The sequence below is a fragment of the Schistosoma haematobium genome, chromosome 1 (genome assembly GCF_000699445.3).
Source record: "Schistosoma haematobium chromosome 1, whole genome shotgun sequence".
NCBI classification, from domain to species: Eukaryota; Metazoa; Platyhelminthes; class Trematoda; order Strigeidida; family Schistosomatidae; genus Schistosoma; species Schistosoma haematobium.
This window is the reverse complement of record NC_067196.1, coordinates 1,600,190-1,622,710: the sequence shown is the minus strand read 5'-3', so window position 1 is coordinate 1,622,710 and position 22,521 is coordinate 1,600,190. Positions and strand designations below refer to the sequence as shown.

Genomic DNA, 22,521 nt, shown 5'->3' with positions numbered 1-22,521 from the left:
GGAAGTACATCCAGCTGATGAATCCGAAACAGGACGAAACGCACATCAAAATGAATTCTACTACTAGCCATTATCTGATCGTTCTATATGTTTCATCATATAACTAGACAACAATAAAACACAATAACTTATCCCACATATTTCACTACTAAACCGTTCATCTATCTTTATCCACAATACGATTTAGTTACTAATGAAGTGACTGATAAAACAGGAACTTCATGAGAAACCTTACTGTAAAAAAAACTGTACGAATTGATTCAGATAAGAGATTAGTTGTAACCTTAATCAGATTATTTCATGTGCATTACTTTATAGATTTTAGACAATTCATGATCAGTATAATATTACCTTACATATCAGTCAGTCAGTAACAACGTGGAACTTCATACGTACGTACATCAGTTCGAGTTACCATACCACATTAACACAGAGATGCAGTTGTCGATTCAAATCCCATAGTGGTAGAGGTAGTAAAAGTATAAGCAGTGATCGGAAACATTAAGGTTTGGAGATGTTATTCAAGAAGTGTAATCCAATGAAATAAAGTTCAAAAGAGAGAAAATAAGGAACATGAAGAATTCAGAAGATTAGAATTTGGGAGAACACATAGAATGAATGCACTTGAGTACACCATTGCAAACAATTTTGAGCCATGTCATTCAAGGTCTCTAACCATCGGTTGTTATTATCATCTCGCGGATCCTAACCAGGTAGTCTACACCTACCACTTGTCAGTGACTTCATGGACTTGTACCATGTCATACACCAGACCACAAGGGCTGATGAAACTCCCAAGATAAATGAAGTGGTCTACACGCTCAACTGCTTCACTCCCTATCATTAGTTCCGATGTCGATGCAACCCAATCCTGAAGTAACATTGTTATGACTTTAAACTTTTGGTCGACTTTTTACCCTGTGCTAATTGTTGTGTCCTTGACTGAAAGATTAGAGAGCAGCATATTTATCGATCGATTCAATGACGCGTAAACACGTACGGACGGCTTAGAGTCTCGATTGGTCCCTCTTCCCTGTCAAGCCCAGTCAGTTGAGTCCAGAACACAAGTCACAGCCTCGGAGATATGAATCGTTGTATTTCAAGCATACTCTGTTTATATACTAACCAAACAGACCACATCGTACCATAAAAATAGAAAACAACATTTGTACAATATTTAACGGATGAAGTAAATAACGGCCAATTGGAAATGTTCATTTAACGTCCAAGGACATCATTAGACTTAACATGATAATGATTGGCACATTATTCTGCATCCATAACAAACATTTTGCATTTCGAGGGGGAGAATCGCATCCCCAACATGTTTTCATTGTTGCTTAGAGTGGTCAGATGAAATGCTTAAAGAATTTCATTGGTTCATCAATTGATTTTCTATCCTTATCTAGTACCCATTTCCTAACAACATATCAACATCATAATTGATACTCATTGTTACTAACTTGATATTATACTCAATAAAACATGCGCATCATTTAAATAAAAGAGAAACTCACTTGACATTAATACAAAAACTGTATTGTATATTAATGTGGGACATTTTTTTGTTGTTGTTGATTGTTTATCAGGAAGAAGAAGAAGTAGAAGAAGAAGAAGAAGATAATGTTGAAGAAGATCTCACAACCATTGAATAATTCAATCTTCATATCTAACTATTTTCCAACGTTTCAGGTAGATCACCTAAGATGTATAAAAGTAAATGAATATGTTTATTAGTTTACTTGCTTATAATAATACATTATATGTAAAGATGGAATCCATTTCCACGCGTGTTTCGTTCTATTTTAGGACTCATCAGATGGATGTACCTGCATCTCACATTTGATCTGCACTGCGAGACTCGAACCCATTATCGTTCGTTCTAAATGCCACTGTGTTAGTTACTTAGATAATGAATCCTGATAGCTACTTGTTTGTGCAATAGGGTGAAGTTGGTATTGTTTACTTGAATCTTCTCATTGATATTTAGGACTGCAATCGATCATTCTGTGTCTTATTGGCATATATACATACTGTGCCTTAATTCACAAGTATTATAAGAAAGATGGATAATGACTAGCGATGAAATACAGTTTGACGCGTGTTTCGTCCTATTTTAGGACTCATCAGATAGATGTACCTGCATTTCAGAGTTAATGTTTACTTTGAGACTCGAAATCAATATCGTTCGCTCTAAATGCCATCACGTTTTGATAACCACTTGTTTGTGCAATAAGGTGAAGTTTACATTCACTTAGTATTATTTTACTTGAATCTTCCCATTGATTTGCTGTACGCTAAGTTGATTGAGAATTCTATGAAGCATCAAACTGAATCAGTCTAAGTCTTATAGCTTTAAGCTGAACTATAGATGAAGGAGTGGATGGCTATTACTTCGTAACAAATCGACAAAACAGTAAAAATTTAGTGCGAAGTTCATTAGAAGATTCACTCACAAGATAAAACACAACAGAGCTACGGTGAAATTAACCTTTAATATATATAAGTGTAGGGTTATGGAGATTATTATGTTGTTGATTAAGATCATGAACCGATTGATGTTAGACCACCATTGAAAATCTGGAAGCACTAGATGGCCGTTACGTCCTATAGTGAGGGTTTTCAGCAGGGCGCATCCACGATCCCGCTCGCGGGATTCCAACCCAGGGCCTTCGGTCTCGTGAGCGAACGCTTAACCTACTAGACCACTGAGCCAGCATCCAACTGTGTTAATGTCTAAATTCAACTAATCCACAAAATTGAGCGACCAACTTTCATTGTACTGAGGTAGATATCTGTCTCTACCAGATACAGATTATCTCTACTGGTTACGGTTTATCACTAGAGCTCCGAGAATTCCATCACATTTAATAGTAATCTATATACTTAGTGCTCGTTTACAGACATGAGTAATGAATGCAACATCAGAAATATGGTTAGAACTTGACTCATTTAGAACATTTATTTTATACTGAATTAAGATTTCATTAAAATTAAATGAACTGTGAGAACACTTCACTTCAGATAGAACAGTAACGTTGCTGTAATCAAATTTCAATTCACTTAGAACTTAGTTCTCACATTGAACAGCAGTTTCATAAAAGTAACATTAGGAACAACAAGGTAAGTTGTAATAATTCACCGAACGACGTCAGGATCTTATCCAGTTTAACCAATCAGGAGATAGAGAAGACAGATCTATGATTTATTATATTAAGATTTATAATGAGCATTTAACTTTCGAGATCTTTACATTATACTAGTTAGCGATTTCCTACGGTATGGGGTTGTTGACCCCATGCACAACACTCCTCCTTTACCCGGGCATGGGACCGGCAGTAACTCTAGATGACCATGCTCTTCTATCCCATATATACCAACAATTGTGGGTGAAAACAGGTAGTGTAGCAGTGGCTTTTGCATCAGTAGGCTTCAACATACACGAGGGAAAAAACCAAGATCCTCAAATAGAACATGAAGAACACAAATCCAATCACACTTGATGAAGAACCTCTGGAGGATGTGGAATCTTTCACGTACCTGATCAACATCATCGATGAACACCGAGGATTAAATGTGGACGTAAGGGCGAAGATTGGCAAAACAAGGACAACATCTCTAAAATTGAAGAATATATGGAACTCAGAACAATTTTCAATCAGTATCAAAGTCAGAATCTTCAATACGAACGTCGAAGCAGCACTGTAGGGAGCTGAAACGTAAGAAATCCCTACTACAATCATGATTAAAAAGGTAAAAGTATTTATAAACAATTGTCTGCGAAAAATACTTAATACCCGTTGACTGGATACTATCAGCAACAAACTACTTTGGGAGAGAACATATCAACTACCAGCTGAAGAGTAAATTAGGAGAAGAAATGAGAAGTGAATATGAAATAGATTACGAAAATCATGAAACTGCATCATGTTGCAAGCGTTGACTTTGAATCCTGAATGGAAACGAGAAAGATAAAGATCAAAGAACACACTCCACTGGGAATTGAAAGCAGACATGAAAAGGATGAATATCAACTGGAAACAACTGGAAAAAAGTGCCCATGACAAAGTTGAATGAAGAATGCTGGTGAGTATCTCATGTTTCTCGACGAGGGTTAACAATCGTCAATAAGTAATGAGTTCTTACATTATAGTTGATGTCACTTATTGATGAAAAACCTAACCATAACTTCTTATGCATAATTCATGAACTTTAGTCAGTTTATACGTTAACCACTCAGTCGGTGGTATAGTACACCTTTACTACAAATAACATCTGATATGATATTGTCAGAAATTTGATTAAAACTTGAAACATTTTCTTTACAATTATTAAAGATCTAACTAGAATTAATCTAATCATTAAACTAATCCACGACCGCACCACCTCACGGGATTCGGACACAGGACCTATCATCCTCGTGAGCGAGCGCTTAACCAAATAGGCCACTGAGCCAGCATCCAATAAACTTAATGTCTAACTTAAACTAATCCACGAAATTAAGCAACACATCCACTGTTGTCATCAGTGAGGTGATATCTCACAACAGACCGGGTTGAACTCCACTGATCACTACTTCTCACTAGAACTCCAGGATATACCTCTTGAAGTCAATCACTAGTGAGCATATGTTGATTAATATCAGAAGGAGTTTTGTGAATATTATAGTTACTTTAATAGTTAAGATCATGAGTCAATTGAAACTAGATCATTATGAAAACGCGAGGTGAGTCGTAGATGCTCACTGCTGAGACTTTCCACAATAGGACGAAACGGCTCTCCAGTGCTTCCACGCTTCCCCTTCTGATATTTATCATAAATATATCCAAATACTTACGAATGAATAATTATCATACTAAATACATTCACTACTACGAATCAAGGTTATAAATTTCCTTCATTAGTTTTCTATGAGACAAGTTTATTCCCAATTAAGTCTACTCCAATTTATGGTAGTGGATAAAGTAAAACAAGGTTAACACAAAACTTTGAACAGTTACAACGAATCACTGTATCAAGTATCAAAGTAACTGATTATAAGTTTAAGCTATGTAAGTTATGAAGAGGAACATTAACCAAAAACTTTGTAGCATTTTACATAACTCTAACTTTTAATAACTTCACTGACCAATGCTATCTAGACATTATAAAGATAAGATGGTGATTGGAGATAGTCAGCAGGAAACCCAGGATCCGGGTTTCGTGCTACTTGGCACTCGTCAGCAAGGTGTATCTGTAATCATGAGGGAACTGGTGCTCCACGACGAACTCGGTACCGTGTCACCCAGCTTCACAGTCAGAGACGTTACCACCGAGCTATCCAGGCCACGACCGACCTCCTATAGGGCTGAGATGTAATGTAAGTGAAAACTATGATGAGATAAGATGGTGGTTGTAGGTAGTAGGACTTGATACACATGACAATGATCACCATCCAGTGATCAATCAATTGTAAGCCATTCTTAACCTTAGTGTGTTAATTGACGGAGTAACCCGGTGTAGTTGATATCTGACGATGCAATTAACAGTGATAATTGGATTCTATGAAACATATATTCATCGTGGACACTAAACTAAACAAGTCAACATCATAAAGAACTAAGCCGTATAACACTCTTTACTTTCTAATGAATAATAAATCTATTTACTCTATTCTGATACCTGAGAAATTTTACCACCTCTAACTATAAAGATGATTGGCATGAACTCAAGTCTCTAGTCAATAATCAACATAAACATAGCTTACTTACCCCAAACAAGAGTAAGATAGTCATTCATATTTCCAGATTTACCTGAAAGTATAACAAATAAACAAAATCATCAATGTTTTCAGATAAACACTTGGTTTATTTAATTGTGATGTTTACAGGTAGATTTACTTCAGTGGATAACTCCGCCTGTAGCTCTCCTAGAGTTACTGCCGATCTCAAACCCGGGTAATGAAGGAGGGTTGGAAATGAGGTCGGCAAAATAATCACGTACAAAAAAATCTTGCTAAAAAACACGCCAACCATATTAAACAGATTAAATCATTTAAAATCTGTGCTGGGATTTGAAGGAGGAATTATGACGCCTCAGGATAAAAGCTGAAATCCTCCGGAAACCACGAGGTTGATGCTCCTTCTAACAACCAGAGTAACAATTTTTATAGGTACATGAAACGTCTGAACAATGTGAGAGACCGGACACAGCTCAGAGAGCCGAGAAGCCAGAGACCGGGAGAACCAGTCAAATAGCTGTGGAAATGAGGAGATACAATTTGACAGTACTCGGATTTTAATGGATGCTTTGGTTATTGTCATAAAAACTTACCGTCCTGAAAATAGGTCCGACTAGTCGGATCCAAATAAAGGCTGTACGGAAGGTAAAGTTTTTTTCGATGATTTCTTAAGGTCTGGTTACTGCTTCTGATGCTCTTGCTTGGTTGCTTCTGATCGACTGAATCAAGACGGTAGTGTAATGCTAGAGAGGACATTGAGATTTCCCTAGTCAACGTCAGCTCTCTGAATCGCATGTCGTTCACCTGTTGTGTAAGACATTTTCCTTGGGCACCACCCTTGTAAATGAAGTCATAGACTATTGTCGCGACACGGGCTACTCAGATAGACCATCATTGTCGAAATCCTCTTACATATACTGACAACCGTTTAGGGGATAGACGTCTAGTACCCCTAAGCTTCGGTTTACAGTCCATGTTTACTTCTTGTGCATATATCATGTTATGCAAATCTGACTACTGATCTAACTACATATAAACTATATTAAAATTAATGTACTTATACATCACTTCGATTTATTTCGACAGTCAAATAAATCCTTATCACCAATCTTGGTTTCACTATATATCATCGAATTTGATATGCCAATATGAATCATAAGCCAGTTAAACATTTCAGCAGATACAATAATAATACAGAGAGAAATGATGTAAATGAATAATACAGATATAACCCTCAATGACCCGGTACGGCCAAGAGTGGAAAGAACAAACTCTCTTCGAAATGCTCTCATATGACCACGTATATACAGCCACTACCACAGAAGTCAAAGTAGGGCTGCTGTTCACAAAATTGAGAGGACAAAAATGGAATGTTCGTCGCTTTAACTGGGTTGATGACAAAGAGAGTCCACCTAGGGGAATTAGAAAACCCTGATTCCCAACCAATGGTACACATGGGTTGACTCCAAGATCCTTAAGGAACAAATGGCGTATGAATCAACTGTTTATCACTAGCTATCATGAGACTGTATCTCTTAACATTGCTCCAATGCCTTGTGAATCAGATCAAACTTTTAGGTCGAAGGTTCCTGGTATGCTCCCCTAAGAAAATTACCTACTTCAGTTTCAGCAGTATCCCAGTCTTGATATACGTCGAATGATTTATATGGTGTATATCTAGTTGGTACCTCCTTGTATCAATGTTTATATGTTTAAATAAATAGCCACTGGATATGATTACCCAAGATAGAGTTGAATGAAGAATGCTGATTGGCAGTCTATACTCCTCTACGAAGGGTAACAGATATAAGTCATGAATAGATATTCAATACTAATTAATACATATTTCATTGAAATATTACTTACAATCTTTCTGATCATTATCATATTCCATGGATTCTCTTTGATTTTCTACATTATCATGAATATGATGATTTACATCAATATAATCTTCATTATTATTTGTATCATATACAATTATACATGAAGTTGATAAATTTAAAGAACTTTTACATTTATGTTGTAATTGTTTAGATTCATTATATAAATGATTATTGATTATTTGATGATTTGACGATGATGATGATGATGATGTTGACGACGGTGATGATGATGTTGACGGCGACGACGACGACGATGATGATGATGATGGTTGACTGATATCATTGGATACAAAATCAGAATCTGTTGATGGTGATGATGATGATGTGGAGGATGATGGTGATGATGTTTTGACTTTAGTCCAATCATCAATATTATTCACATTATTATTGGTTATTGTTAAATGTTTAGATTGATAATTATGATGAATATATTGATTATTTATATCGAATTTTAATTGATATTGTTCAATATCTGTAGATAAACAATCATCAATATATTCATCTGTTAATTGATCATTATTCATTGTATAACTACAATTGGAATAACGATGAACTCTTCCATGATTCTTATAATCATAATGATAATCATCACTATTATTATTATTTATATCGGAGTCAATATTGTAACTAGATTGACTACGTGAAAGTGGATATACAGTAGGTGAACAAGTAAATGGATATCTTGATCTATGATTATTATTATTATTATAAGCTCGTTGACCTTCATGATAATAATGTCGATTGTATGTTCGACCACGTTTACGACCATAATAATTGTAAACGTTACCACCACCACCACCACCACCACCTCCATCATTAGTACCAACACCGCCGCCGCCACCACCACCACCAGTTCCAGTATTGCCAGAATGATAAAATTTCATATTATTGTTTCCATAGTAACGTCGACCAAATATATTTTTTTGTACATAACCCTTATCAACGGGTAACACTAAATGATATACAGATTTTTTGTTTGAAAAAAAAACAAACATTGAATGAAATTAATATTGACCATAAGATTTAATTGTCAAGGTAACTAATAATATGGGATTTAAAAAGTAGGATAAATCACTTTCAATTTATGAAGTCCAATATGATTAGGTGAATGAAATAAAAGGGAATATATGATCTCAACTATTAAAAAAAATTCGGCGAGATTCTAATTTCTGGACGAGTCAATCAGAAGCGTTTTAGAGATTCCAAGGTTACGGCGTCAACTTCAGTGCTTAATGCTAACGTACGATCGGTTCACAGGGAATTTTGTAGAAAACGTGATAATCGAGCAGCTATAACAAATAAAATGGCGAGACTATAATTTGTGGACGAATCAATCAGGTATAAGATAATAAATCTCAGATTTTAACGCGAAAGTCTTTCATCCATTTGGCTAAATAAATTTCTTGCATTAGAATTGATGTCAGTTTGTGATGAAAACCCGATATACAATTCCTAACTAATGCAAATTACGACAATTATTGCTAACTGGATAATAAAAGCACCAGTAACACTGGCTGCAGCCGGGTACTACAATATGTACGGATGATTGGAGAGCGTACAGACTTCTACATAGGCCTGATTATGTGCATCATGTCGTTATCCACAGGTAGCATTTTGTGCACTCAACAACCGGAGTGCACACAAACAATATTGAAGCGATATGGTCGAAGCTGAGTTTTTGAGACTTTATCATGGCTCCAAAGGCCGACTATTCTGTAGCCGTATAGATGATTTCCTTTACTGCATGTATTACGATTTAAGAACCTCTTTCTAAACTTGACAAGTTTTTGAACTACGTATAAGAAGTCTATCCACTTTATGTCCTTGGTTTTGTGTAATACATTTTTACTCTATGCTGACTGTGTGCTGATTGGCTAATATTTCTCAAGGTGACTTATGATTCGTTCAAAGGTCATCCATAAATAAGAGTCTCACCAAAAATTATTATCATATCCAAAAAACTCCTTCTGATATGAATCAACATATGCTCATTAGTGACTGACTAAAAAATAGGTATTTCTTGGATTTCTAGTGAGAAGTAGTGATCAATGGAGTTCAATCGTATCTGTTGTGAGATAGTAACCCACTGATAACAACAGTGGATGTATTACTGAATTTCGTGAATTAGTTAAAGTTAGACATTAACACCGTTGGATGCCGACCAAATCAGTAGTCTATTTGATTAAGCGCTCGCGTGCGAGACTGATAGGTAATGGGTTCCAATCTAGCGATGTGGCAAGATCTTGGATGCACACTGTCTAGGGGCCTCATATTAAGACGAAACGGTCATCCAATACTTCCATGTTTTACTTGGTGTTTTAGTTACAATTGACTCATGATCTCAACTATTAAAAATTTACTATAATATCCACCAAATCCTTTCTGTTAATAAATATCAGTCATAAAAGATCTCTTGATGATCTGATGGATAGGTATTATCGGTTGTTGAGAATGAGACAAATTTTATTCATAGATGATATCAGAAATTGACAAAGGTTGAAGGTATTTATCAATAGTTTCTATTCTAATTGTTGAGATCATGAGTCAATTGAAGCTAGACCACCATGGAAAACTGAAAGCACTGGACGGCTGTTTCGTTATATTGTGAGACTTCTCAGCAGTATGCATCCACGACCCCGCCTTTCGGGATCCAAACCCAGGACCTATCAGTTTCGCGCCAGGTGCTTAATCAACTAGACCACTGAGCCGGCATCCAACGGTGTTAATGTCTAATCAGAAGACTAAGTTGTATTTAATATTTTTGTCATCTTAAGATACATGAACCGCTGTATAGCACTATCTTAATATGTGTTAAAATATCTTCAGATTGATTTGCGACAGCTTAATTACAAATAACAGAAGTTTTATTCTCTGAATTGAATGATTTGGACATGAAGTTTTTATCATTATTCTGAATAACATCATCAGCATAAAACTTCAGATAGTAGTGAAGTGTTCGAATGTTTCCATATGCAGTTCACAGCTTATCCTGTAGATCTCGATGTTGATTGATTGTTGTTAACATTGAACCTATCATAGTTTACTTCTTTCAATGGACAGATATGTTTACGAATAAAGATCAGACAACTTTTTATGTTCTTTCCTTGAAAATTCTTCTATAGAAATTTCTATTCAGTCTAAGATGATACACCATTGTTGATGCTATCAGTATGTATGTATAGTGTGACTAGAAAAAGTGTTTTCCAGAAAAATCAATATCATTCAGGAAAAAAAAAGATTTTGGTTGAGATCATTAACTGAACAATGTTAGACCATCATTGATAACCTGGAAGCATTGGACGGCCATTTAGTCCTCTTGTGGGACTAATAATCATCAGTGTACATTCACGATTCTGCCTCGTAAGATTCGAACCCAGGGCCTTCAGTCTTATGTACAAACGCTTACTACCAAAATAAATGAATTAGAATTGATAGATTTGCTAAAACAATGATTATTGTTAACTATGGATCATAATCTTTTAGATTGCCTTAATCTAGTAAAGTCTATTCACTAGAGTTAACATATATTAACTACAAATATATCTCTTGACAATAGCTATAAAATAGATAACTTTCAAGATTAAGTACTGATTATGGTGAGACTATCATTTATTGGACGACCTTTGAGTGATGTTGAACTAGCCTTGAGAGTATCCACCTGATAACTCGGACGAAATGATGGTTATAAACCAGGATGAGGAATAAGAATTATGATTTACAGTTGATAGTTTGTAGTGACCTACTTTTATCAAGAGAACGCGATTGGTATAATGGAAACAATTATTATTATAATAACCAATTGTACCAGTGATTGTTTTACTGCACTTGTTTGTTTAACTGTACCAAAACACATAAATTCTTCCGTTGACTGTGACCTTTCACGCACTCGCGTACGCTCAGTAGTTCCACTTGTAAACTTTGGTACGATCTCGGTATTCTTTTGATACCACGAGATTGTCAGCAAATATATCTTATTACAACCGTCAACTGCTTTCTGGTTTTTGGCGTACGAAGGAATCCAACCTAATAACTGGCATGTAGTCTCAGTGTAGTGGTGATCATAGTCAACTGCGACTCGACGCCACGCTACAACGCTACAACTGGTGAGCCCGACATGGGATCAAAAGAATACCAAGATCGTGCCAAAGTTTACAAACGGAACTACTGAGCGTATGTGAGTGCGTGAAAGGTCACAGTCAACGGAGGAAGGTATGTTTTAGTACAATTAAACAAACAAGTACAGTAAAACAATCACTGGTCTAATTAATAATAATAATAATGGTTTCTATTATATCAATCGCGTTCTCTTGAGAAAAGTAGATCAGTACAGGGTAAAGTTTAGAATTAGATTAAGGGAGTTTTTCATCACAAACTGAAATCAGCCATAGTGCCATAAATCTACTTAACTAAATGGATGAGTGGATTTTTGCGCCAAAATCCGAGACTTTATTCCTCAGGACATTCATTTGATTCTAATTGATAGAAATCATTACTTCGGAGGGTGAATGTGTATTTGGGGGGGTATTACAGTAATTTGATTCTAATGTACTTGTCATCAACAATGTAAAGGAATTAATACAAAGCTAAATCTTGTTTAATATTGTTTATTCTAATAAAAAGACATGGAAACAATATATTTTAATAACCAAAACAAAACCCAAAAAAATGACACTCACTTCCCTCATGAATAACTTCTCCACGTATCCAAGGTGTAACAGGTTTATTATCTACATATAAATTTAATCGATTAGAATGTGATGCATAGTCTGTTTTATTTAAGGTTGGAGATGTACAATTGGAATATCGATCATAGTTGGAGACCATTTTCTTTCAAGTGTTGGTGTAGATAGATAGATAAACTTATTCTGAAATAAAAGGTAATTCATTTGTTAAATATGTTGAATGAGTTGTAGTTAACATTAATTAACCAATAATTCAGTATGTCTTTTCATTAAGATTATAAACCGATTAATGTTAGACCATTATTGAAAACCTGGAAGCACTGGATATCTATTTCGTCTTATTGTAGGACTCCTCAACCGATTCAGTGGTCTAGAGGTTAAGCATTCGTGAGAGAGACACTGTTGAGGAGTTGTACAATGGGACAAAACGGTCGTCCAGTGCTTCGAGGTTTTCAATGATAGTCTAATATCAATCGGTCCATGATCTCAATCAAAAACTTAATAATCTCCACAACTCTATACTGTTAAATCAGTATGTGTATATAATTTACAAAATCAATAAATTAATTATTTTCAGCAACAAATATTGTGGTGTATGCTACTGATGTTAGCACATATAGGTAGTATGTATCATTAATCGAAGGTGAAATGAGGCAGAAGGTTAAGAAGATCAAACAGAAGAGAACGAGAACAAAGAATGATTTGCGTGAAAACGAAGGAATAATAAAGTCTCAGATGATTTATTGACATTTTAAAAATGAAGAACTTACTGTATGATTCACAGATTATACTAAAACATTTTGTAATTTTGTATTCAAGCACATTCGATTGTCTCCACATGTGTTGTCGTTCACTACAATATGACTAAATTGCTGAGTTCACAATTGATTGATCACTGGGTGGTGATCAATATCATGTGTGTCAAGTATTTCTTAGTGCAGACTGGATGCTATCGACCAAGTTGCAATGTTCTACTTGGTACTCGTCAGCAAGGTGTACCTGTACCAATGAAGCTGTGATCAAATCCGTTAGGGAGCACCAGTCCTCTCAAGATTACAGGTACACTTTACTGACGAGTGCCAAATGGCACGAAACCCTGGTCCAGTGTTTCTTATTAACTACCTTCAACCACCATCAAATTGCTGAGTCATATATTTCCCTAATATTAGGAAGAATAAATATTTTAATATTGTTTAGGCTGCAGCTAACGAATCAATTTACTACTCATGATTCATTTTATTTGAGATTTGTCAACTGAATGAAAGCTTTTTCACAGTGTTGATGCTCATACTTCAACTTGAACTCAGTATTAATCTGTCCAAACAATAAAATATTATCATTGTGTTCAATGGCTTTGTTTTCTCTGTTGTTCGTAATATGGAATGAATTTGACGCGTCAATCTCGTCATATGCTCGTCATCAGTCGATACTTTGTTACTGCCAATACTGTATTATGGGTATATGTAAATGACATGTTCCAGAGTAAAATACATGTTCAATTCTGAATATAACAAGTTGAGATTGTATACACAAGTAAAGATATATGTTTTCTAATTAAAGATATCTATTTATCATTTGTTATTACGTAACAAATGGTACACTAACCCTTATATGGTTTATTTATGATAACTTCATTAATTAGTTATTGATCCAGTCCCAGAATGAGTAAATATTTTGAAGGAAGAATTTATCACATTACGAAATGTACTACTTACATTGTAAACATCAGTATAAGACTAACGATATTTCTAAATATAATAGATTAGTTTGTAGTGACATACTTTTATCAAGAGAACGCGATTGTTATAATGAAATTAATTATTATTATAACCAATTGTACCAGTGATTGTTTTACTGTACTTGTTTGTTTAACTGTACTAAGAACACACTTTCTTCCTTTGATTGTGACATTGCACGAATTCGGTTACGCTCAGTAACCATACTTGTAACTTGGCACGATCTCGGTATTCTTCCGATACCATGAGATCGCCAATAAATACATCTCGACTACAGCCATCAACTGCCTTCTAATATTTGGCCTACGGAGATTTTATCGGTTAACCGGCACGTAGTCTTCTTGTAGTGGTGATCATAGTCAACCACGACTCGACGCCACACAACAAGTTCTTATGGCATTTCAATGTTAAACAAACAATTCAATTCAGTTGAGGTTTTATTTTGATAATTTTTTATTCTTTAAGGTATTCAATGATTTAGCTGAAAACATTTTATATGAAGAAAACCAATCAGTCATAAAGTTAGTAATCAATCCAATAAAACAAAGGACCACAGGAATACATACCAAGATAATTAAACCTTGAACAGTTAGAACACGGTTGTCAGGTTAGAGTTATTCAGTATTTGTGGAATATTTTTAAAAAAAATCACTAATAATATTATTCGACAGATCAATGAAAGTCTTCTAATTACAGTATGCAATCATTCCAAATATTTCCCTATGTTTTTATGAATCATAAAGAAAAATTCAGCTGATCATCGCAAAAAAGGTTACAAAAACGAATACAACTATTAAAATGGAACACTTAAAGTTAACCAGTAGAGTTATGTAGATACAAAAAAACGAAGTGTTATGTTACAAGACTTTTCAAATTCAGATTTATTCGGTATTGTTAGTTTGAGTCTTTAGACATTTAGGTGATGAGTCCCAGATACGATGAAACGCGAGTTCCAGATTCCTTTTCTAGTCACTATCCGTATTTGCTTATAATGATTGTGAACTAAAGCAATATCGAGTCAGGATGCACAATAAGTGAGTGACTGATCAATTACAGTCCTAAATAAGAATGAGAAGATTCAAACAAATAATACCAAATGAATATATACTCCACCTGATTGCAAAAGCAAGTGGCTATCAGAACTCAGTAGTTTAATAGATAACGCGATGGCGTTTGAAGTGATCGGTACTGGGTTCAAGTCACAGAGTGAACATCAACTCTGAGATGCAGGTACATTCAGCTGACGAGTCTTAAATAGGATGTAACACGCATCAAACTGGATTCCACTGTTAGTCACTATTCATCTTTATTGAAATTCAGTATGAAACTAAAGAATATGCTCATGTAAGGTATCTACGTTTATTGATTTTAATTAAAGTTTCTGGTCATTAACTTTTAATTTCATTCAGATCCCAGCATAAATGTAAATACTTCCCTAAATATCTTAAACTAAACTTTATAAACTTATATTCTTATTTCAGTTTCGTTTTAACCACACCTAGGTGTGGTTGAAAAGGCGTTAACCAAAAATGTTTATTAAAATTTAATCTTTTCAGCTGACATTAAACCTTCTTATTAGTTAACATGGACAGTTAATAATATCTTTTTGATCTACTCTATAACCTGATCAAAAGAAATTATTTCCATTACAATCTTCCAGAGCAACAGAAAATGAAAAAAGACTTATTGAACAAGTTTTGGACTGTCACAACATTTTGTAATGACATCTGAGGATGGAAAAAAACTAGTGAAAGAAAACACATAAAGCAATAACAGTACCAATGCAATGAACGAAGTATTCAAGTAGGGAAGTCCAGTATATTGTTCGATCAATTAGTGATTTTACTTCATAATCAAAGAACAGATAGAAGTTAGCTGCTAAATAGTACAACGAAGATCACGTACTATCTGTCGAAAGTATTTCAACTCAATAACCACAAATACTTGTTTTCACTTTTGTCTTAAATTTATTTACATCAAAAATCTCAATCAAAATAGTAAATACAGTTGAAATTAGACATTAACACCGTTGGATACCTGACCGGGTCAGTGGTCTAAAGGTCAAGCGGCCGCGCGCAAAACTGATAGATCCTGGGTTTGAATCTCGCGAGGCGGAATCGTGGATGCGTACTGCTGAGGAGTTACATAGTAGGACGAATCGGCCGTCCATTGCTTCCAGGTTTTCCATGGTGGTCTAGCTTTAATTGACTCATGATCTTAACTACTAAAAATACAGAAAAGTTTTAAAACCGGATTTTTGCTTTAAAAAAAGATTTATTGTTCAAATTAATGCTAACCCCTTTCACCAAATTTCAGCAACTGAGTAGATCATCCCTATGACTTTCATCGTTTTTGGGAGAGCTGAAGTATTATATTTAGTTTTCTTAGTTCATGAAACAATAAAGTAAATGGATTTAAATTATTACACTTCTTCTGCTAGGTGTTTGTAGTTAGTCTGAAGGAAACTGTGCATTGAAGTTCCATATTAGTTAGCACATATTAGCGAATTGTATCTACAGTAATGAGGGAATCAATGCTCCGTGTTGAACTTGAATCTACGTCACTCAGCTTCATAGTCTTATATATGAAGGTCTAGAGTATCCTTTCGCATACCATTATTTACATAACATCAAAATATTGTGCATGCTTGGTCAAGTTACTCAGACCAATGTTCACACTAAACCTTTATTGTTTTATTATAGGGACTAGACTTATATGATATTAGTTTCTACCCTAAAATTATTTCTTTTACTGACAACGTAATATGAAAAGTGAACAAAGTTGTGTCTGTTAATTGTAAACCTAAATTAAATTTGTTGCTTAATTGAAGTAGATCAGTATATCACCTCAGTAATATGAAAATCAATAAAGCAGAAACAAAACTCACGGGTCAACCTAAACTAGGTCACCATCGAAAACCTGAAAGCAATGGACGACCTTTTCGTCCTTCTATGGGATTAATCAGCAGAGTGCGTCCACGACCCTGCACCTAAGTGACTCGAACTCAGGACCTTCGGTCTCGTACACGAATGCTTAGCCTCTAGATTACTGATCCGACATCCAATGGTTCTAATGTCTCACTCCAATCGGTCCATGATCATGCCCATCCCTTCACACAGTGAAGGGGGTGGATGACCGTTTCACCCTCGACACTGACTAGACGCAATTGGTCACGCATGCAGGATCGTAGATGCGCACCTCTAAGGAGTCTCATACTAGGACGAAACAGCATTCCGGTGCTTTCAGGTTTTCATTGGTTTTCTAGCTTAAATTGACTTGTTAACTCAACCGTTAAAATATTACAATCTCCACAAGTCCCCACACTAACAAGAAAAAAAGAGTTTCCACTTGTTGTGAAAAGTGAACAAATATATTGTAATTCAATGTTTGTAAGATTATATCTAAATATTTAAGTAGTATGGAAAATATACGGTGAACTGCCATTATTATACAAAGTTTAAAAACTCAACTAGCCATATAGTTGATAATAAAGCACTGAACTAGTTGTTCATTCAATGTGTAAGCTATATTTAATATCTTTGTAAAATATATCAACAGAATCCCGTATACTGTGAAAACAACGAGACGTTTATTAAGTCTCTTGATGTCAACTACTTTATGGAAGTGTATCCCGAAGCGAAGGAAACCACAACATAGTCAGTCAGTCATCTACAACATAGGACAAGGCACATATATGCATCGATTCAAGTTGCCATACCGCGTCAGCACAGCAAGATGAACATCGAATTCATAGAAGTAGTTATTTTGATGATGGTAATATATAAAAGAAAGATTGTGTATAAGGATATAGTACAGGAAGAAAGAATTAGTTGGTAGAAAGAAAGATATAAAGCAATTTTAATCTCTTAGTTTAAGAGAAGACAGAGAGTGTATACACTTACACCATTGTGATCGATTCTGAGTCATGTCACACACAGTCTCCAACCATTGGTTACGATAGTCACGCGGACCCCAACCAAGTAGTCTGCATCTACCAACATGGCTCAAACTAGAAGTTAGTGTCTTCAAGCACTGATGCCACGTTTTAGTTTGGCCGCCCCTAACTTTCTTCCAATCATCTCCAACACCGGTTAGCATTGCACGTCGTGGTAATCGGTGTTCAAGCATACGTAACACGTGGCCCAACCATCTCAGTCGATGAAGATTCACAACCTCATCAATTCATTTACTATCATTCCCTAATACCCTGCCTCTAACCTCACTATTGCTTACCCGGTGAACCCAGCAGATGCCAACAATATTTCTATGGCATCTGTGTTGAAATACTACTCGCTTACGAGTATCTTCTACTCTTAATGGCCATGTTTTGCAGCCGTAAAGTAAAACCGAACGAACAGCCGTGCAGTATACTCGCCTCTTAATTGATAGACGAACATCTCACCTTCGCCATAGGTGACGTAAGTTTGCAAAAGTCAAACGAGTTTTTTCGATTCCGTGCTAAGATTTTGTCAAACACCAACTTATTAGGACTGATCATACTTACAACATAAGTGAAGTTGTCAACGCATTCGACTACTGAACAGCATAATATTATTGTAGTGAACGAGAACAACTCCGCCTGGAGTCCCTCCGGGGGCTACTGCTGGTCCCAAGCCCGGATAAAGGAGGAGGGTTGAGCATGTGGTTAGCGTCCCCATCCCGTAGAAAATTAACTCGCTAAAAAAACGCTAAAGAGAAAGAATTAAGTAAGTGAACGAGAACACCGGGGGGGGGGAAGGACAACAACCAAATGTGTATGGACACACAAATTACAGAATCTCTCTAAGTAAATATCTTAGAACCATACAGTTATTATTTCCTTTGCAAAATGTCAATCAATTGTCTCACACTTAACTATTCTTTCGTTTCTACATCAATTATCCTCTGTTCTTGTTCTTTTTCATTTGATGTTCTTAGACCTTCTGACACCACCAGGTATTTCATTCTCGATAGATGACGATACATACTATTTATATTTGCTGATATCAGTAGTATACATCACACATGATAATGTTACACAACTACTCATATACATAATTTTTTTTTGTTTTGAAAAATTTATTGAAAAAATCAATAAATTCTAGAAAAGAAAACCTATTGATTCGATAATATGACAATATTAATCAATAAAGAAAATCAATATCATGTAGTTACAATTGATCTATAAAATAAAAATTGAATAAATTAAAGTGAAATATAAAATTCTGTGTAATTTAATATGATTTAATGATCAAATTCATTGAAAAGAAGGAGGACAATTTGTAGAGACTTTGGTCATTTTAATAGATGAATACATAAGTCAATTGAGGCTAGACCATCATGAAAGACATGGGAGCATTGGATAATCGTTTAGTCCTATTGTGGGATTCCTTAATAGTGAGCATCTACGATCCTGCATGCCTCTTGAGGTTCGAACTTAGGATCTATCGTCCTCGCACGTGAATCCATGACCTTTAAATCACTGTGACGATATTCACTGGTGTTAATGTCTAACATCAAACAATCCATGAAATTGTGCTATCGTTTTCTGTTGTCCTCAGTCAGTGCCACTCTCACAACAGATACAGTTGAATTCCACTAGTTATGGTGGACAATGACGCAATTTTGCGAATTGGTTAAAGTTAGACATCAACGACGTTGAATGCCGGTCAGGTAGTCTAAAGGTTACGCGTTTGCGTGCGAGAAAGATACGTCCTGGACTTGAGTTTCACGTGAAAGATCATGTATGCACACTTCTAAAGTTTCCCATAATAGGACGACACACCCGTTCAGTGTTTCCAGATTTTCCATTCTGGTCTAACTTCAATTGATTCATGAATTCAACTATTAAAACGACCTAAATCTTCACAAAATCTTCTTCTGTAAATTTTAAATTGATTGTTAATGACTTTAAATAATAAAACCAAAAAGCATGATTCAAATTTTAGAGTTAATAAGTCAAAATCTACCATGGATGTAGAAATATTTATTCCTATTGTACGGGTAATCACTTACTTTTATAGGATTTCGGTTCATTAATTGATGGTTAATATCATTCATCATTTATGTATAAAGACATGTTCTATCATAATAATATCTGTTACTGAAGGTTTGTTTTATAAAGCGTTTAGAGAATTATCGCCAGGCAATCCTCCCAGAGCCTCTTTGGGGCTACTGCCAGTCTCAAACCCGGATAAAGGAGAAAGATTGGGTATAGGGTTAGCGACTTCATCCTGTAGAAAACTAACTTGCTAAAGAAACGCTCACCAGAAAATAATAATTCAGAACTTTATTGGTTTCCTACAATAAAGTGTTTATATAACTATTTTTACAACAACGACTATGACTATGACTACTACTACGACGACGACGTCGACGACTACGACTATGGTGGGACTCTTCAGTGGTACACATTTTAATACAAAATAAAATGTTCAATTTCCATTTCAAAATGAACACTTATACCAATGATGTAATAGTTAAATTGAAGTTATAGTTGTATTTCAGTTATTTAGCAACATTGTTTTTTGAGGTTTTACACTATTACTAGCATATTTAGCAACCGTTCATATATCACCTTGTAAGCCCAGTGCAATGTCACTGAGCCCGGGCCAAATCATTCGGCAATTGAGTCACTGAATATCAAACAGATTATCTATCCCTGTCTGAGATCAAGGACAACCAACGTGCATCAGTTAATTGTATAACATGAACTGAACCATTCGGCGGTGGTCTTACTTTCGCTTGTATCTACTTTAAGTAATATAATTCAGTAATAACGTCCTTTGTGTTGTACAGTCTTCAAAGCATCTATAGTACTTTGATTTGTTGATGAGATAATCTACCTAAGGTGCTGACTGAGAGTTGTACCTTCGACGTTAGCTAGTTTGTCAAACCATTCTCGTCTAACTCGAGTAGGCCCCGAATCATTCAACATAGATCATCTACGTTAGTGACGTATAACCTCAATAAATATGATATATGAATATCTATATCTTAAAACAAACAAAATCTTTATTCTTAAAATACACATTTTAATAAAAGAAAGTCAATGTCAACATTTAAATGTTTAACAATTAATGCCTAATGTTGATTTAAAAATTGATTCATTAGATTTTATCTATCAATTATTGATTACATAATAATCAATCTATGAATGAATATATCGATTAATTAAGGTAAGATTGAATGTGATACAAGTGTATCGACTATTTCACTTGTTTGTTTGTTAATCTCTTAGTGGTATGTGTGCATACTATGTGTCTTGCTTTGATATTACCTTAATTAATAAGCGTTGGAAGTAAAGATGGATAGTGACTAGCAGTGGAATGTAGGACACAAGTTTCGTCCTGTTTTAGGACTCATCAGCTATATGTACCTGAATTTCAGAGTTGATGTTCAGTTCTGGACTCAAACCCTGTATCGTTTGCTTCAAACGCCATTGCGAGTTATTCACTTAGTTACTGAGTTATGATAGCCAGTTGCTTGTATCTTTCAGAGTGAACATCAACGTTGAGATCCAGATACATCCATCTAACTGATGAGTCCCAAATAGGATGAAATATACGTCTTGGTTTCCACTGTTAACCATCCACTATGCTTGTGAATTAAGGTAATATCGAGAATATACATATGCTAATAACAGACTGATCAATTACAACAATTACAATACTAAATGAATCGACAATAACTACCTTTAACAAGAAAAAATAATAAGAAATAGTTATTCACATGTCTAGTGTTTAATGTGCCCTATCAAAAGATCTATATTATATAGTAAATAGAGAAACAGTCAAAAGATTAGATTTCCTTTATTTTTAAAACAATTACATTGAACATGTGTCACTTTTAATTTAGGAATTAACAATCAGATGATTTCACTTCCAATCAATACTACTTATTAGAGGTAGTAGTAGTAGTGGTGGTAGTAGTAGTCGTAGTACTTTAACTTCTAATGAAGTTCATATTCCATAAAACATAAATTATGCCACATTAGATGAAAGTTTGTCATAACTCTTGCGTAACATTATGATTTGAAGAATGCAAAGAATCAATTCTCAGTTATTGTATATGAATGTTCATCAGTTTTATGTATAATAGATAGTATAGTCAAGTAGTATCGTCAGAATTAAAACACTATACATATATATATGTTTCATAATCAGTCAGTCAGTCAGTAACAACGTAGAACTTCGTATGTACGTACGTATGTCCATCAGTTCAAGTTGCCATACCACATTAGCACACTGATACAATTTCACAGATCGAAATCATGAGTCAGTTGAAGCTAGACCACCATTGAAAACCTGGAAGCACTGGACGGCCGTTTCGTCCTAGTATGGGACTCCTCAGCAGTGCGCATCCACGACCCCGCACCACCCGGGGCTCGAACCCAGGACCTACTGGCTTCGCGCGCGAGCACTTAACCATTAGACCACTGAGCCGGCATCCAACGGTGTTAATGTCTAACTTCAACCAATCCAATCCAATCAACAATATCCACAAAACCCATACTGATACAA

General features: G+C 35.2%; 2 protein-coding genes across 4 annotated transcripts in view; one reads left to right on the top strand and one right to left on the bottom strand.

Annotated features, from left to right (window-relative positions):
- The window catches only part of RNASEH2B_1 (Ribonuclease H2 subunit B), a 29,443-nt gene extending 21,386 nt beyond the window's left edge, over positions 1–8,057 (top strand). The window contains exons 9-10 of one of the 2 annotated variants that reach the window (XM_051209416.1): positions 1,590–1,716; positions 7,754–8,057. In XM_051209416.1, the coding sequence (XP_051072889.1) occupies position 1,590 (1 nt within the window). In that variant the 3' untranslated portion in view covers positions 1,591–1,716; positions 7,754–8,057. Of the gene's footprint in view, positions 1–1,589; positions 1,782–7,753 lie in introns of those variants that run through there. The other variant, XM_051209417.1, reaches the window with a different exon arrangement.
- The window catches only part of SUB2_1 (Suppressor of the cold-sensitive snRNP biogenesis mutant brr1-1), a gene marked incomplete at both ends in the record, with an annotated part of 34,683 nt that overhangs the window by 5,662 nt on the left and 6,500 nt on the right, over positions 1–22,521 (bottom strand). The window contains 4 exons of one of the 2 annotated variants that reach the window (XM_051209289.1): positions 1,518–1,701; positions 5,751–5,792; positions 7,586–8,554; positions 12,279–12,467. In XM_051209289.1, the coding sequence (XP_051072888.1) occupies positions 1,670–1,701; positions 5,751–5,792; positions 7,586–8,554; positions 12,279–12,426 (1,191 nt within the window). Of the gene's footprint in view, positions 1–1,517; positions 1,702–3,912; positions 3,953–5,746; positions 5,793–7,585; positions 8,555–12,278; positions 12,468–22,521 lie in introns of those variants that run through there. The other variant, XM_035733200.1, reaches the window with a different exon arrangement.